The sequence below is a fragment of the Amblyraja radiata genome, chromosome 8 (genome assembly GCF_010909765.2).
Source record: "Amblyraja radiata isolate CabotCenter1 chromosome 8, sAmbRad1.1.pri, whole genome shotgun sequence".
Lineage (NCBI taxonomy): Eukaryota > Metazoa > Chordata > Chondrichthyes > Rajiformes > Rajidae > Amblyraja > Amblyraja radiata.
Window position 1 is genome coordinate 46,804,465 of NC_045963.1, and position 17,032 is coordinate 46,821,496.

At 44.5% G+C, this 17,032-nt stretch overlaps 1 protein-coding gene across 6 annotated transcripts in view; it reads left to right on the top strand.

Moving 5' to 3' along the window:
• Positions 1 to 7,894: 7,894 nt before the first annotated feature.
• ltbp1 (latent transforming growth factor beta binding protein 1) overlaps positions 7,895 to 17,032 on the top strand; it is a 285,919-nt gene continuing 276,781 nt past the window's right edge. For 3 of the 6 annotated variants that reach the window (XM_033025817.1, XM_033025819.1, XM_033025821.1), the window contains exons 1-2: positions 7,896 to 8,836; positions 11,356 to 11,426. In XM_033025817.1, the coding sequence (XP_032881708.1) occupies positions 8,376 to 8,836; positions 11,356 to 11,426 (532 nt within the window). In that variant the 5' untranslated portion in view covers positions 7,896 to 8,375. Of the gene's footprint in view, positions 8,837 to 11,355; positions 11,427 to 17,032 lie in introns of all 6 variants that reach the window. The other 3 variants (XM_033025820.1, XM_033025822.1, XM_033025818.1) reach the window with 2 other exon arrangements.

A 17,032-nucleotide genomic window follows, 5' to 3' on the forward strand; every position in this document is an offset into this window, starting at 1 on the left:
TTAAACTGTGGTCCCTGGTTCTGGACTCCCCCAACATCGGGAACCTGTTTCCTGCCTCTAGCGTGTCCAAGCCCATAACAATCTTATATGTTTCAATGAGATCCCATCTCATCCTTCTAAACTCCAGAGTGTACAAGCCCAGCCTTTCCATTCTCTCGGCATATGACAGTCCCGCCATCCCGGGAATTAAACTTGTAAACCTACTCTGCACTCCCTCAATAGCAAGAATGTCCTTCCTCAAATTAGGGGACCAAAACTGTACACAATACTCCAGGTGTGGTCTCACTAGGGCTCTGCACAACTGCAGAAGGACCTCTTTGCTCCTATATTCGATTCCTCTTTTTATAAAGGCCAACATGCCATTCGCTTTCTTCACTGCCTGCTGCATGCTTACTTTTATAGACTGATGTACAAGGACCCCCAGATCCCGTTGTACTTCCCCTTTTCCCAACTTGACGCCATTTAGATAGTAATCTGTACCAAAGAATGCCTCTCCAGCTTGCTTGAATGACTACCGACCCTCATCTTGGTAGTCATGAAATGCTTCGAGAGGCAGTCACGAAACACATCTGCGCCTTCCTCCCTCGCAACATGGACCCGCTACAGTTCGCATACCGTCCAAACAGATTTCCGCAGCTGTCTGAGGTGGTAAAGGCACTGCCTTGCCTTACTCAGCAGTGTGGCAGCGTGTGATGTCCATGTCAGATCCTCTCTGATGTGGACTCCCAGGTATTTAAAGCAGCTCACCCTGTCCACAGTAGCTCCATTTATCTCCAGTGGTGTATACATCCTCGGATGTTGTGCCCTTCTAAAGTCTACAATCAGCTCCTTAGTTTTTATGACATTCAAGAGGAGGCTGTTGTCGTGACACCAGAGTGCTAGATCAGCAATCTCCTCCCAGTAGGCCTTCTCATTGTTATCGGAGATCAGGACCAACACCACAGTGTCATCAACAAACTTGATTATAGAGTTGGAGCTGAACTGGCCACACAGTCATGTGTGTACAGGGAATACAGTAGGGAGCTGAGGACACAACCCTGGGGGGATCCTGTGTTCAGGGTGAGGGTGTTCGATGTATTTCCTCCCATCTTGACTACCTGGGGCCTGGCGGTGAGAAAGTCCAGGACCCAGGCACACAGGGGAGTGTTCAGCCCCAATTCCAGCAGCTTCTCAGCAAGTCTGGTGGGGACTATCGTATTGAAGGCTGAACTGAAGTCTATGAACAGCATCCTCACATAGCCCCCTTTCTGGCTGTCAAGGTGAGAGAGAGCGGTGTGCAGAACCTGGGAGACCGCATCGTCCGTGGATCTGTTTGGATGGTATGCGAGCTGTAGTGGGTCCATGTTGCGAGGGAGGAAGGCGCAGATGTGGTTCTTGACCAGCCTCTCAAAGCATTTCATGAACACCGAGGTGAGGGCCACCGGTCGCTAGTCATTCAAGCAAGGTGGAGAGGCATTCTTTAGTACAGGTACAACGATGGATCTTTTGAAGCAGGCAGGGACCACAGACTTGGCCAGGGGGAGGTTGAATATTGTGGTGAGCACTGGAGCTAGCTGAGTAGCACAAGACTTAAGTACTCGCCCCGATATACCATCTGGGCCTACAGCTTTCCTCGTGTTCACACGTCAGGGCCCTCCTCACGTCGTGCTCGGACAACGAGAATGGGTGCACATCTCCAGCGATGGACCTCCCTTCAGCTTCGATAGCCAGCACGCTGGCGGTGTTGTCGTTAGCCGGCAAACCTGGGGTGATGTTGCCCCTCTCGAATCGTGCGTAGAAAGAGTTCAGGTCATCAGCTAGGGAGGTGCCGGCACTCCCGGTTGAGGGGGGGCTGCTCTGGTAATTAGTTACAGTCCGTAGCCCTTGCCACAGGCGTCTGGTGTCCAGCTGCTCCATCTGTGACTCCATCCTGTCCCTGTACCTCCTTTTTGCGTCCTTCATCGCCCTTCGCAGTCGGTAGGACTCTACCTTGTAGTCGTCCATATTGCTGGATGCCAGGCCGGAGTTGTAAGCAGCGGTGCGAGCATTCAAGGCAAAGCGAATGGACCTGTCCACCCAGGGTTTTGGATTAGGAAAGATGCTAACCCTTACCATGGTGATGATATTATAGGCTATTGTTGCAATGAAGTCCGTGACCACTTCCGCGAACTCACTGACGTCATAGGAACCTGCTTGGAACATATTCCAGTCAACATCAGTCAGTGCATCCTGCAGCATGGCCTCTGACTTTATCGGACCACCGCTTTATGTCCCTTGTCACTGCCGCTTCCCGTACTATCTGTTGTTTATAATCCGGCAGCAGGAAAATGGCAGCGTGGTCGGATTTTCCAAATGGAGGGAGTGAAACGGCCTTGTAACCTTTCCTGAATGGCATGTAGCAGTGGTCCAAAGTTGTTTCCCCCCTGGTGACACATGTGATGTGTTGGCAGAAGTTAGGCATAACCTTTTTGTGATTTGATTTATTAAAATCTCCAGCCACCACCATAGCCGCATCAGGGTTCTTGTTTTGGTGTCGACATAACACATCGTGTAGGGCCGATAGTGCCACTTCTGTGTCCGCATGCGGTGGAATGTAGATGGCTGTGATGATCACTGAGCTGAGCATCTCTCTTGCACAGGTCACCCCTGCCCCAGAAGAGATCCCAATGGTCGAGAAATGTGAATCCCTGCCCCTTGCACCAACTCCTCAACCACACTCATCTCCCATATCTTTCTGTTCTTACCCTCACTAGCACATGGCACTAGAAGCAATCCCGAGATCACTACCCTGGAGGTCCTAATTTTCAGCTTCTTACCTAACACCCTATACTCATACTGCAGAACCTCTTTCCTTTTTTTACCTATATAATTTGTGCCAACTTGCACAACTACTTCCGGATGCTCCCCCTCCCCTTTCAGGATGTCATGCAGCTGCTCCAAGACATCCTGGATCCTGGCACCAGGGAGGCAGCACACCATCCCAGAGACAAGACCGCAATCGTTCTCCTCTCACCTTAAACATCTGATTCTTGATTTCCCTACTCTGGGTAAAAGACTCTGTGCTACTATCCTAACTATCACCCTCATCATGATCTTACATATCTCTATAATGTCACTCCTCATTCTCCAGCGCTCCAAGGAGTAAAGTCCTAGTCTACCTAACCTTGAATAATTCAATACCTTATTGTCACATGTACCTAGGCACTGTTAAATTCTTTGTTTTGCAAACAATACACAAACTGTGCAAAGAGTTGCCACGTTTCAGGTGCTGAAAAAATTACTAAAGTGTTCATTAGACTGTTGCTTCCTCTTCGTTCTCAGAGCCCCCCATCCCCACCAGTTCATCTCGGCCAGGCCTCCAATCCGAAAAACAACCTTCCACCATCACCCTTTGCTTTCTTCCATGAAGCCAATTCTCTATCCAGTAGGCCAGCTCTCCCTCGATCCCATGCAATCTGACCTTCCAGAGCAGCCTATCATATGGGACCTTATCAAATGTCTTGCTAAAGTCCATACAGGCAATGTCTTTGGCTTTCCCCTCATCTACCTTTTTGGTTACTTCTTCAAAAAACTCAGTCAGATATGTAAGACATGATCTCCCAAATACAAAACCATGCTAACTATCCCTAATCAGCCCGTCTACCCAAATGCATATATAACCTATCCTACAGAATTCTCTCCACTAACATGTTGATCATAGATGTTAGCTCAGTCGTTCATAATTCCAAGGCTTTTCCTTGTAGCCCTTCTTCAGAGGCACAACATTAGCCACCCTCCAGTCTTCTGGCACCTCACCCATGTCTAATGATGATTCATATATTCCAGCCATGGCACCTGCAATTTCCTCCCTAGCTTCCCACAGGGTCTTCGGATATCTCTGACACACCAACTTATGAACTATCTGAATGGTGGCCGATTAGGAAAAGGGGAGATGCAATGAGACCTGGGTGTCATGGTACACCAGTCATTGAAAGTAGGCATGCAGGTGCAGCAGGCAGTGATGAAAGTGAATGGTATGTTAGCATTCATAGCAAAACGATTTGAGTATTGGAGCAGGGAGGTTCTACTGCAGTTGTACAGGGTCTTGGTGAGGCCACATCTGGAGTATTGCGTACAGTTTTGGTCTCCTAATCTGAGGAAAGACATTCTTGCCATAGAGGGAGTACAGAGAAGGTTCACCAGATTGATTCCTGGGATGTCAGGACTTTCATATGAAGAAAGACTGGATAGACTTGGCTTGTACTCGCTTGAATTTAGAAGATTGAGGGGGGATCTTATAGAAACTTACAAAATTCTTAAGGGGTTGGACAAGCTAGATGCAGGAAGATTGTTCCCGATGTTGGGGAAGTCCAGAACAAGGGGTCACAGTTTAAGGATAAGGAGGAAATCTTTTAGGACCGAGATGAGAAAAACATTTTTCACACAGAGAGTGGTGAATCTCTGGAATTCTCTACCACAGAAGGTAGTTGAGGCCAGTTCATTGGCTATATTTAAGAGGGAGTTAGATGTGGCCCTTGTGGCTAAAGGGATCAGGGGGTATGGAGAGAAGGCAGGTACAGGATACTGAGTTCGATGATCAGCCATGATCATATTGAATGGCGGTGCAGGCTCGAAGGGCCGAATGGCCTACTCCTGCACCTAATTTCTATGTCTATGGCTATGTCTATGAAAGCAAATACCTGCTCTGTTTTTTGAAGACCGAGAAGTAATGTCTGGGATCGAAGAGGAATCAGCCTGAAGACCAAGCTGACGGCGGATATGGTGTTGTTATCATACCCATCTTACTCGATGCTTGTGAGACATGGACAATGTACAGCAAACATTCCAGACAGCTTAACCACTTCCACATGACTTGACTGTGCAAAATACTTGATATCAAGTGACAAGACAAGATTCCAGACTTGCAGTCTGTCCCAGACAACCCTACCCAGCATTTACACATTGTTGAAAGAACAGATCAGGTCGACAGGATATTGTGTAAGAGAATACCAGAGCAGCTACTTTATGGAGAGCTGGTGGAGAACAAACAATCATGTAGTGGACAGAAAATGGGATTCAAAGATTCTCTTAGAACATCCCAGAAGAATTTCAACATTGACACACACCATTGGCCAACTAGTATTGGGTTGCCTTGTTTGGTGTATCTGCATATGAGGAAGTTAGAATTGAGGAAGCAGAGTAAAAGAGATTCAAGAATGACTAATGCCACAGCATCTCTAAACATCGGTTCACCTGTGGGAAAGAACCTTTTAAACCCAGATTAATGTAATCAATCACCTCCATACACATTGCAACACTATAAACTAGATGCCATGGTTTTACATCCACCTGTATTCCCATTATCAATGAACTGTGTACTTGCAATCCAAAGTCTCTCTGTATAATACTGCTCAGGATCCTATATATGTCCAACCTTGATTTAGCTTCCCCAAACTGATCATTGTGCTCTTGTCCAAGTTAAATTCCATTTGGCATTCCCTTGCCCACTTTCACAGGTGATCTATATTCTGTTGTAACTATTTTCAGCTTTTATTTTATTTAAATCCAAATTGCTGATTAAAAAAAGAAACACATTGGACATATAAAAGCAAAAAGTGATTGAGGCAACAAACATGGAGGAAGAAATATAATCAATATTTCAGGTCAATTACTGAATCCGCCCATCATTTTCTATATAATTTTAGTTATTCAACTTCTGCAGTGAGGTACCTTTCACATCCCAAAGCATTAAAATGCATTAATGGGAATACAGAAAATGCAGCAGCCAATTTATGCAGTGTAAGTTGTCAAATAAAGCAGCCATAATTGCTCGATAAACTACATTGGCCAGGTCGGAGCATAACTCTGTTGCTTCTTTTCACGTGGTGCTACATAATTTATTTGCATCCAACTGCAAGAAAAGCTGCAGCTTTGATATAAAATGTTACCACTATACAGAGGTGCAGCTGAATAACGTTGTTATCTCAACTATGTCACTCAAAGATTAAGAACGACACCTTACACAAGTTGCTTGTGAAGCTGCTGTCTCACAGTTCCATCAACCTAGGTTCAGTCCTTAGCTGCCGCGCTGTCTGTGTGGAGTTTCCACGTCCCTCCCCCATTTCATTTGGGGTTTTCAGTTTCCCGCCACACATACCAAACACGGGCAGGGCGGTGTAGCCGCTGTAAATCGGCCCTAGTGTGCAGCTGACTGGGAGAATAAGTCACGGGGGAGGGGGGAATGATGGGGTAAAGATAATTGTTTTGAGATCGAGCGAAAGCAAATAAGTTATCGTATAGAAAATTACCAGTTCCCTATTAAAACCCGCCTCCCCACAAGCACAGACAGCCGACAGGACCTCATCCAAAACAAACAATTCCCTGGGGGCGCTGTCATGGTAATATCATATGACCTTTAAACAGCCCCGTGCTCAGGGAGGCAGGTCTCCCTTGAATGAACGTCCAGGAGCTGCACACAACTCGGTGTTGTCTTGTCCCGCTCGAATGCTTCCCTGCCTCACAAGTTGAAATGAATACCACAGTAGCTCAGTGTCTCCCCCTCCTCCCTCTATCTAGGCTGGACAAAGTTCAGTCCCTTCCTTTACCATTTGGGAATTCCATTGAATCTTGCATTCACGTTGCGTACCGCATCAGACAGCTCTAATAGCCCGACACAATGCACTCCTAACTCTTGGCAGCTGTTCGGAATTTGATAGTGTGCTTGTATGTGTGCGAGCGGAGTTTCAAAACTACTGAAAACAAGCTGCGATTTGTAAAGTGTTTGCTTTCCAATTGTTAATTTTGCGTGGGATTTGGATTTAATTATTGCAATTTACATCGCGCAAATTACGATTCATTCCATAACGCAATGGTACAGGATACAGTGACTTCGTTTAGTTGCAGAGAAAAGACTCGCATCCACATTACATGCAGTTTAAATAAAGCGGACGAAAGTGCAAAGGGGACATTTTGCAAGATACGATTGCGCGCACTTTACCGCATGAGTTACTTCGCACCGGCCTTTCAGGAATGTGCATTCAATTGAGCCAAGTAGTGCAGGTTATTTGTTTTCGATTGTCGCTGATGTTTCTCGCCTGCGTGAAGGCATGGCTGGAAGATGATGGTATAAAAAGGGACACAAAGTGCTGGGATAACTGAGTGGGTCAGGGCCAGGCAACATCTCTGGAGAAGGTGGATAGGCGACGTTCGGGCAAGGACAGACAAACTGCTAGAGGTACTCAGCGGGACAGGCGGCATCTCTGGATAGAAGGAATGGATGACGTTTGGGGGTCGAGACCCTTCTTAAGAATGATTGTTTAGGGGGGCTGAAAGCTATGCGACAGGGGAGGCAAGGCAAAGCGTGCAAGTACTAGGTAGACATAGGCGAGGGGGGGTTTTGACAGGCATACGGTCGGAACAAAGATCTGATATAAAAGCAGAAGCCAAGGTGAGACAGGATTTAAGGGTTGCGGATTGTGAAGCAAGAGGATGGAATGGAGGGGAAGGGAGAAATAGTAGAAACCAACATTATCCCCACCCCCCTACAATCCGCCTCTAGAAGGGTCCCGAACCGAAGCGTCACCTATCCATGTTCTCTAGAGATCCTACATGACCATACTCAAGAATTTTGTGTAAACCAACATCTGCAGTTCTTTATTTCCGCAATGATGTACCTTTGTGTGAAAGGCGCACCGACCTCGGCGGTTGCGGGGAGCCGGCACTCCCTTCCCTCCTCTGAGCCGGCACTCCCCTCCTCTGGGCCCGCACCCCCTCCACTCTCTTTGAGCCCGCACCTCCCCCTTTCCTCAGCCAGCCGCCCCATTCCCTCCCCTGAGCCCGCACCTCGTTCCCTCCCGAGACCACACCCCTCCCTCCCTCCTGTGGACACGCAGCCCCTTCCCTTCGCCGCTGAAACCAAAGCTGAAAGTGCAACCCTGCCTCTAGCAGCGAGTCTGTTTTCCTGTCGGCAACTCTGCGGAAAAGGGCACTTCCAGTCCCAAACCCTCTTTGTGCTTGACGTCATGTCTGCCCGAGATTGGACGGCGAAACTGTGACTCCAACCCCCTCCCTCTTTTCTAAAAAAACTTTTTAAATACTTTCAATCTGTTCAAACTAAAATACTCTACAACCATCGCGATACCATCTGACATCTGCTGCTGTGCGTCTCTCTCTTATTTATTTATTTGCACTCTCTGAGCTTTAGTTTTTTTTAAAGAATTGTAAAGTTATCTTTTCCTGGAGACTATTGGCAGCCAGCGTTTTATATTTTATATATAGAAAAAATAATATATTTATAACAAGACGTCTTCGCATTCTGCCGAACCAGGGGAGCAGGGCAGTGTGTTCAAAGGGAGCACAGAAATAATTCTGAGCGGAGTGGAGATTTAAAGACAACCTCCCCCCTCCCCGACATCGACATGGAGTGGATGAGGTACAGTGTGTTACTGTGGCTGGTGTCTGTATTCGAACCGCACCATGCCTGGGGTGACAAGAGGACATTGAGGAGGATCACGTATGTGCTTCACCCGGCCAAAGCTCCGCTGGGCGGCGGGGCCAGCGGCAGCAGCATCGGGCGGGCCAGCGGCAGCAGCATCGGGCGGACCAGCGTCTCTGCCTTCGGTACCAGGCACAGCTCTTCCTCCTCGTACACCGTGAGGAGCCAGGGCTCGGCTCCTGTGCTGCAGGTGAAGACCAGCTACAGAACTTCGCCTCAGGTCAGAACCCGGCGAATGGGCAAGGCGAGCCCGCATTTCCAGCAGCAGCAACAGCTCCTCGCCCACTATCACTCCCACCAGTTCTACCAGCAGCACCACTCCAAGTCTCCTCAACAACAGCCCATCAGGCACCCAATGCACTACCAAAAACAACAGCTTAACGGGTAAGATCTCGACAGTATCATTAGTGTTCACCTTTGACCTGCGGCCGGAGAATTATCTCGTAGCCAAACTATTTCCTTCTCGCTCGGCTTCGCCTATTAATTCTGTACCCGGAACATCCCGCTGATAATGGCCTTCCTAATGATGAATATGATGTCCTTAACCCATCGTCAGTTGTCCTGGGCGAAAGTGCCCTTCGGGATAAGTGGCAAGGCACTGATTATAATTAGAGAAACCAGCTTCAGGGAAAATGTGATTTCTCACAAGTGGGATTCCGAGTTTTCCGCCGAGTCCCAGATTGCTTACTTCCTGCGACATGCAACATGTAGGCGCAACTTTTTAAGTAGGTGCGCACAGTAGCGGCACGGAGCTCAGCTATGAATGGGAAAACGCCTGTTCACGTGCTCTACAGAAACATTGCAATAATGGGATCATTTTCAAAGACGATATAGCGTGCACCTCGCTACCGATGTAGTTAAATTGTTATTATTGTGATTGGCAAGGAACTCGGCAAGTTGTATAAAGGTGGGATAAATTTATGGAAGAAACACCATGACCCTAGAATTTGTAATTGAGAATCATGACTCGAGGAGATCCTAATCCCCGAGGTCTTTTCAGTTGGTGATCTTAAATTGAAGGGTCTTGCTGTCGAAATGTTGGACTTTTGTTTGTAATCGACAGTCTTGACCCGGCGTCTTGGATGTTCAGAATCCTGACGCAAGGGATTGTGTCCTTGAAGCTGATCCAAATAACTTTTGCATTGCGATTTTTTTGGCTTGATAGTTCCAGCTGCTGAGAAGTTGGACTCGAGGTTTCCGTTCTCCGGGGGGGCGGGGGTGATGCACCTCCGAAAACGGAATGAGTTTGTGCAACTAATTCAAGAAATACAGTATTTCTTTCACTTTTGGGATGCTTGCCATCACCGACTCACTTAAACTTGAAAGTAATTTCTTGTTGATGCAGAAGATTGCTCAGCACTTGGATGCATTTGAAGGTTTATTAATTGGAAGGATATTTGATTTCGTGTCTCTCTTTTTAAAGACCTACAACAATCAGTTGTCAGGTGCATGCATTGAACTAACAGGGAGGCATTGAGTTATGCAGCGTGGAAACAGGCCCTTTGGCCCACTTGCCCACACCGACCAATCCTATCCCATCTTCATTCCATCTGCTTGTGTTTGGCCCATATCCATCCAAACTAATTTTATCCATGTACCTGTCTAAATGTTTCTTAAATGTTGTGATAAGTCAACTATCTCCTCCGGCAACTCATTCCATACATAGTTGCCCTTCGGGTTTCTATTAGATATTTCCTCCCCTCACCTTAAACCCATGCCCTTTGGTTCTCGATTACCCTACTCTGGGTAACAGTCTCTGCATTTACCCTATAGAGCCTGTCCCACTTACGCGACTTCTTTGGCGAGTTTAGGAGACTCTGCGCTCGCCACAAGTTCACCACATGATCTCCTTCATGGTCTGGAGGAGTTCCCGCATTCTGGGAACTAGCCGTGGCCTCAGTATGGTCGCCGAAAATGTTTCAACATGTGAAATATTTTCTGTGGCCAAAAATTGGTCGCCATGGAGAAAATTGATACTTTTGTAGTTGTAGGTCTAGTCGTAGTGGGGTCGCCTTGTTATCGTAGGTAGTCTTAGTTAATAGCCTTTGCTGACATCGTCATTGTCATTGGCTCATTGCGGGAAAAAAAGGTATGTAAATAGCAGCACGTGATGCGCTGTCATTCCAGTTTTTATACATCTCGATAAATCTAACACTAAAACAAGCAAAACACTGAATTTAAAAGAACATTTTTTTACATTTCGATAAACCTAACACTGAAACAAGCAATACTCTGAATTTAAAAGAACACGTTTGAAAAATCTAACGTCATTTTTTTAGATGATCTTATGACTATAGAGTCGTAGCTTGCTTTCTGTGATTGTGGGTGTAGTCGTCTGTAAGTTGAAGGTGATCGTCTTCAGTCCCCACTATTGGGTAGTGGGTAGGGTGTCTTCTACACATTCACTTTTCGGCGATTCAACAAGACTATGACAGTCGCCTGCTCTCGCAAAACAAGTTGCCTAAGTGGGATAGGCCCTTGACTATTCCTCATGATATCGTATACCTCTATAAGATCACCCTTTATCCTGCTGAGCTCCAAGGAATAAAGTCCTAGCCTGGTCGACATCCCTATATAGCTCAGGCCCTCAAGTCCTGACAACATCCTTGTAAATATTTTCTGCACCATTTCCAGCTTTACAACATCTTTGTACTATGTATAGTTTGATTACCTGCATTTCAAGATTTATCTGCTCTACAACCCCCAAGAGCCCTGCCATTCACTGTGTAGATTCTCCCTGGTTGGACTTTCCAATTTACTGTGTAGGTCTTGCCCTGGTTTGACTTCAAAGGAGATTTTTCTTTTACAGGAAGGTTTTATTGGCAGACAGATAACTGTAAAATAAATGTTCTATTAGTCAATATCTCATTCTTCTGATTAATTTGTCACATTGTGATTCGCAGAGTTAATGTTTGCGGTGGCCAGTGCTGTCATGGGTGGGCTCAAGTTCCCGGCTCCCAAAGATGCACCAAACGTAAGTTACCGTTTCGATACTTATTGACTTCTTGGTAGGTGGTGATTTATTTTGAACTTTTAAACAATATCATCTGAATGTGTTTGAGAAAACAAGCTATGCAGTCTTTCCATTACCACTGCAGGGAAGTTGACCCACATTCCATTCTGGGTGTCGTCACATCTGTGACACTGCCTGGGCAGATTCCATACTTCCATCTGCAAAAAAAACTCCAAAAAACAAGTCCAGACTCCATATTCTGTCCATCACAACCAGACCTAGATTCCAAGTGTCTGTCCATAAAACAGCCAAAGCCAGACTCGGACTTTATATCTCCACCTGTGACACATCCGGACCCATACTCCATATATCTCTGCCTCTAACAAAGTCAAACCCAGACCAAGGCATGCAGCCTGACCATCTATCTGCCTGGAACACTCAGAACTAGGCTCCACATGTCCATTTGTGATGCTGTCAGAGCAGACTCTGTATCTCTGTCTTTAACACTATTGAACCCAGATTCCACAACCTTAATGTCATATCTTCACCTGTAATGCTGTCTGGCAAAGACTCCAGATGTTTGCCTGTAACAGACAGCCACAGATTGTGTGTCTCTGTCTGTGACAGTCAGTACCAGACTCCATGTCTCCGTCTGCAACACTATCAGACCCAGATTCCATGTCTCCATCTACCACACTGTCACACTCACATTCATTATCTGTGTCAGTACAATGTCACAACCATTCTCCATTTGTAACAATGTCATCTCCAGACCTCAGTATGAAACAGTGTCAGACACATAACGTATATGCTGCCCAAAATACTCAGTCTGCGTTCCATGTTTGCAATGCTTTCAGATTCCTTATTTCCAAATCTAACACCATCAGACCCGGTCTTCATATCTCCATCAGTAACACTGTCATGAACATATACCATATCTCCATCCATAACATTGTCAGATCCTGACTTGATATTGGCACTGTCACTCTCAGACCGAGACTCCATAGTGTCACAGTCAGATGCTGACTATACTATGAAATGTGACACGAACAAGCTGCGAATGGATCATTTCCAGAATCTATCTCCCCATCATTGTCAAACAAAGGCTCTACTTCATCTTTTGAAACGCATGCAGACCCAAACTCTTTCATTATCTTTACAGGTGATCACCCATGTTGCAGGCAAATTATTTTCCTTGGCAACAGTCTGTATTGTAACACTCTGTAACACAACACTGTGTCACCTGTGCATGGGTCATGAAACGAGAATTGAAAAAAATGCACTTTGTGCATTCGTTCACTTTTTTTGCGCATAAATTCTGAGGGTGAATTTTATTCTGTATATCCAATTTTTGGGAATGATTTGTGAATTCCATAAGGACAAATTTCCATTACCCAAGTGGCCATAAAGTGGGAACACCTGTATTAACATCACTCCCAGACTCCACATATCTGTTTATAACACAGTACGACTCTCATTGTCTTTATCAATATCACTCCCAAACTGTAACATAGAGGAGTCATATCCAGACTCCTTGTTTCCCATCATTATTGTAGTAACACATTTCATCTTCTTATAGGATGTACCATAACCTAAACACTGGAAGCATTAGTTCCTTTGCTTACTGTGTGAGCCTCGAGGTGCGAGTTACAGCTTGCAAATCTGTACGATTCGTTAAGGTTCTCCCTGCAGTTTGGGACCTGGCAGTTCATTGTGATATTATGGCATTATTTAATTATATTATGTAAATCACTACAATTTATGGCTGGAAATACCCTGTGGGCTTGGGTGGGAAAGATTGGGTTTAGCCTCGGTGTCTGAATCATGTGTTTTCTGGGAAAGGGGTTTTGGATGCAGGTGGGTGGCAGCTGTGACTGCAGCTGCTGTGAGTTTATCCTTCATGGATGTGAACAGCATCACTTGCAGGGATTGCAGTTCCATGTATTGATGTAAGCACCAACAAACACTATCCATAAACCCTTGAAATGAATCGCTGGCCAGGATAAGTGAGCCCATTGATAATTTCTGTCACATCCTCAGCCAGAAGAATAAAGCCATAACTATTTTAGTAGCTGTTTTGTCTTAAGAGCTGAAATTTCCCATTCCTTTTCTGGAGATCACTGGAGCTTTTTTTTTGCTATGGATGGCCAACTCGTGCCACAACGGAGCTTGATAAATACTGATATTTACAACGAATCACCTATTAGCTGATCTTGGTAGTCACCATGTTTGCAATCAACAGTTCATAGACAATCCAGTCCTATAATGATGGGAAGGGTTCATGGTGCTTGGCGATGATGTTGACTTCCACTCGATGGGAATGCATTTCAGAAAACTGGGATGCATTCCCTGTGAATCTTCCATCAAAACATTGAAGGCTGGTTTATTGTTGGAGGTGAACTATATCCCAGTGCATTTCCCTGCATTTGAGGCTTGTGATTTTATTGTAAATTAAGAGCAAATAACAAAGAAGTGTACAATGTGCAGTTTAAAAATAAAAGCTGTGTTAATGGTTACGCATAGAGGATTTGAGGATATTGGTGTAAAATTGTTAGCTTCCATACATAAGAGCAATGACTGTATTTCAGTTACCTCGCTGTATAAAAAATACTGCAAGATATTCTGAATGACAAAGTATTTGTAAGCTCTCTCCCTGTATTCTCTGTCTTCTTGGCTGTACTGCCATTCATCTTTGTCATTGCTGTTTTTTCTCTGTTTCTGTCCCTCACTGGCTCTTGGTGTGTATACGTGCACATGAGCACAGTATTCAACATGGGTCCAACAGCCCAATCAGAATCAGTTGGGCCTCTTCTCAAGCAGTCTATCATGTGCACTTGAATTTAGGGCCCATTGACTTCAGTCAACATTGCAGCTTGCTAGTGTAACTGAGATATAGATGGTGGTGTCATGGGGAATGTAGTGAAATTTGTTTTGGCTGAGAATGCTCTCATGTAATTCTAGTGTTACAGCAGGTCTCTGAATTTTGTTTTATTTATGCAGAATATTTTTCCATTTGAAAAATAGATGAATCACCATGAAGAACCATTTAAGTGTTGGCTCGCTGCATTTCTAAAAATTATTTTTTACTGCTGTAATATAGAAAGCACACCATTAAACTGACCAGTTACATAGAGAAAAACATATTTAATAAAAAAAGATTACTAGTTGAAAACCTGATGTCTTGGTACTTTATACAGGAATATAATCAGAACTTTTTTTTACTTGAGCATGTTGTAAAGGTAAATTTAACTTGAGTTTACCACTAGGTGGCATTCTTAGTGAGTGCTTTGGGATTATGCAGGAAGATAAACCATGCTCCTGCATTTTCGATTCGCTGCTCACTTAATGACGATGTGTCAGTCGTGAAGGAATGAGTTCGAAATTCTTCCAGAGCATTAAGTTTGCCCACTATAACAAATATGTCTAAATGGCCCTGAGCTAAGACAGTATAGGTAAAGAAGGCAGTATTCCTTGTGTCAAATATTGAAAAGTTACATATTTTGGCCTTCAGATCCCTGCAAATGTGACTTGGTTTAAAATCAGCCACAACATCCCAAACTAGTTTATACATCAATTTAAAGTGGACACAAAATTAGTTTTCAATAATTGTTTACTGAGACGTGGGATTTTCGGCTCGGGCACAGTGGAGTCATTGCATCCAGAACTTCACATATTTTGCCTAATTTGGATGTTAACTGTTCAAAACAGTTTAGATTGGCTGAAACAGAGACTGAATGTGCAGAACCTCAGGATTATTTTACATTGGGTTAAATTAACTGCATATTTTATGAGTGACATCACCCTTTTCTGTCTATTTTGTAGCTGTAAAGTTACATCACAAATCTTCTACTAAATTACGGATGGTGGCAATTGGTTACTTAAATAAGACAAATTATGAACCAACACTGGTATAATACTTCTCTAGACCATAGAACAGTACATCCAGCACAATAACAGTCCTTCAGCCTACATATATGCAAATCAATATGTCAAGACCATCTCTTATCTACCTGCACATAATCCACACCCCTTAATTCCCTGAATATCCATATGCCTATCCAAAGGCTTCTTAAATGCCTCTATTTAATCTGCCTCTACCAACCCTGGCAGCACCTTCCAGGCATATGCAGAACATAGAACAGCCTACAATGTTTGTGCTGAACATAACACTATGTTAAACTGATTTTATCTTCCTCTACGTGATCCATATCCCTCAATTCCCTGCAATTCCGTGTGTTTTCTAAAAGCGTCTTGTGCCACCATCATATCTGCCTCCGCCATCACCTCTGGCAATGTGTTCTAGGCCCCCACTAGTCTCTGTTTTAAAAATAAATGCCCTCCACATCCCCTTTAAACTTGTCCCCTTCTCATCTTATACAGAGCCCTCCATAATGTTTGGGACAAAGACCCATCATTTATTTATTTGCCTCTGGACTCCACAATTTGAGATTTGTAATAGAAAAAAAATCACACGTGGTTAAAGTGCACATTGTCAGATTTTAATAAAGGCCATTTTTATACATTTTGGTTTCACCATGTTGAAGTTACAGCAGTGTTTATACATAGTTTAACCCCCCCCCCCTCATTTCAGGGCACTATAATGTTTGGGACACAGCAATGTCATGTAAATGAAAGCAGTCATGTTTAGTATTTTGTTGCATATCCTTTGCATGCAATGACTGCTTGGAGTCTGCGATTCATGGACATCACCAGTTGCTGGGTGTCTTCTCTGGTGATGCTCTGCCAGGCCTGTATTGCAGCCATCTTTAGCTTATGCATGTTTTGAGGGCTAATCCTCTTCAGTTTTCTCTTCAGCATATAAAAGGCATGTTCAATTGGGTTCAGATCCGATGATTGACTTGGCCACTCAAGAATTGACCATTTTTTAGCTTTGAGAAACTCTTTTGTTGCTTTAGCAGTATGTTTGGGATCATTGTCTTGCTGTAGAATGAACTGCCGGCCAATGTGTTTTGAGGTATTTGTTTGAACTTGAGCAGATAGGATGTGTCTATACACTTCAGAATACATTATGCTACAACCATCAGCAGTTGTTTCATCAATGAAGATAAGTGAGCCAGTACCTTCAGCAGCCATACATGCCCAGGCCATAACACCCCCACCACCGTGTTTCACAGATGCTTTGGATCTTGGGCAGTTCTTTTTCTCCTCCAACCTTTGCTCTTGCCATCACTCTGATATAAATTAATCTTCATCTCATCTGTCCACAAGACCTTTTTCCAGAACAGTGGTTGCTTTTTTAAGTACTTTTTGCCAAACTGTAACCTGGCCATCCTATTTTTGTAGCTAACCAGTGGTTTGTATGTTGCAGTGTAGCCTCTGTATTTCTGTTCATGAAGTCTTCTGCAGACATTAGTCTTTGACTAATCCACACCTGACTCCTGAAGAGTGTTTCTGATCTGTCGGACAGGTTTTTGGGGATTTTTCTTTTAGTGAGAAATCTTCTCTCATCAGCTGTGAAGGTCTTCCTTGGCCTGCCAGTCCCTTTGCGATTAGTAAGCTCATGAGTGCTCTCTTTCTACTTAATGATGTTCCAAACAGTTGACTTTGGTAAGCCTAAGGTCTGGCTGATGTCTAACAGTTGTATTCTTGTTTCTCAGTCTCATAGT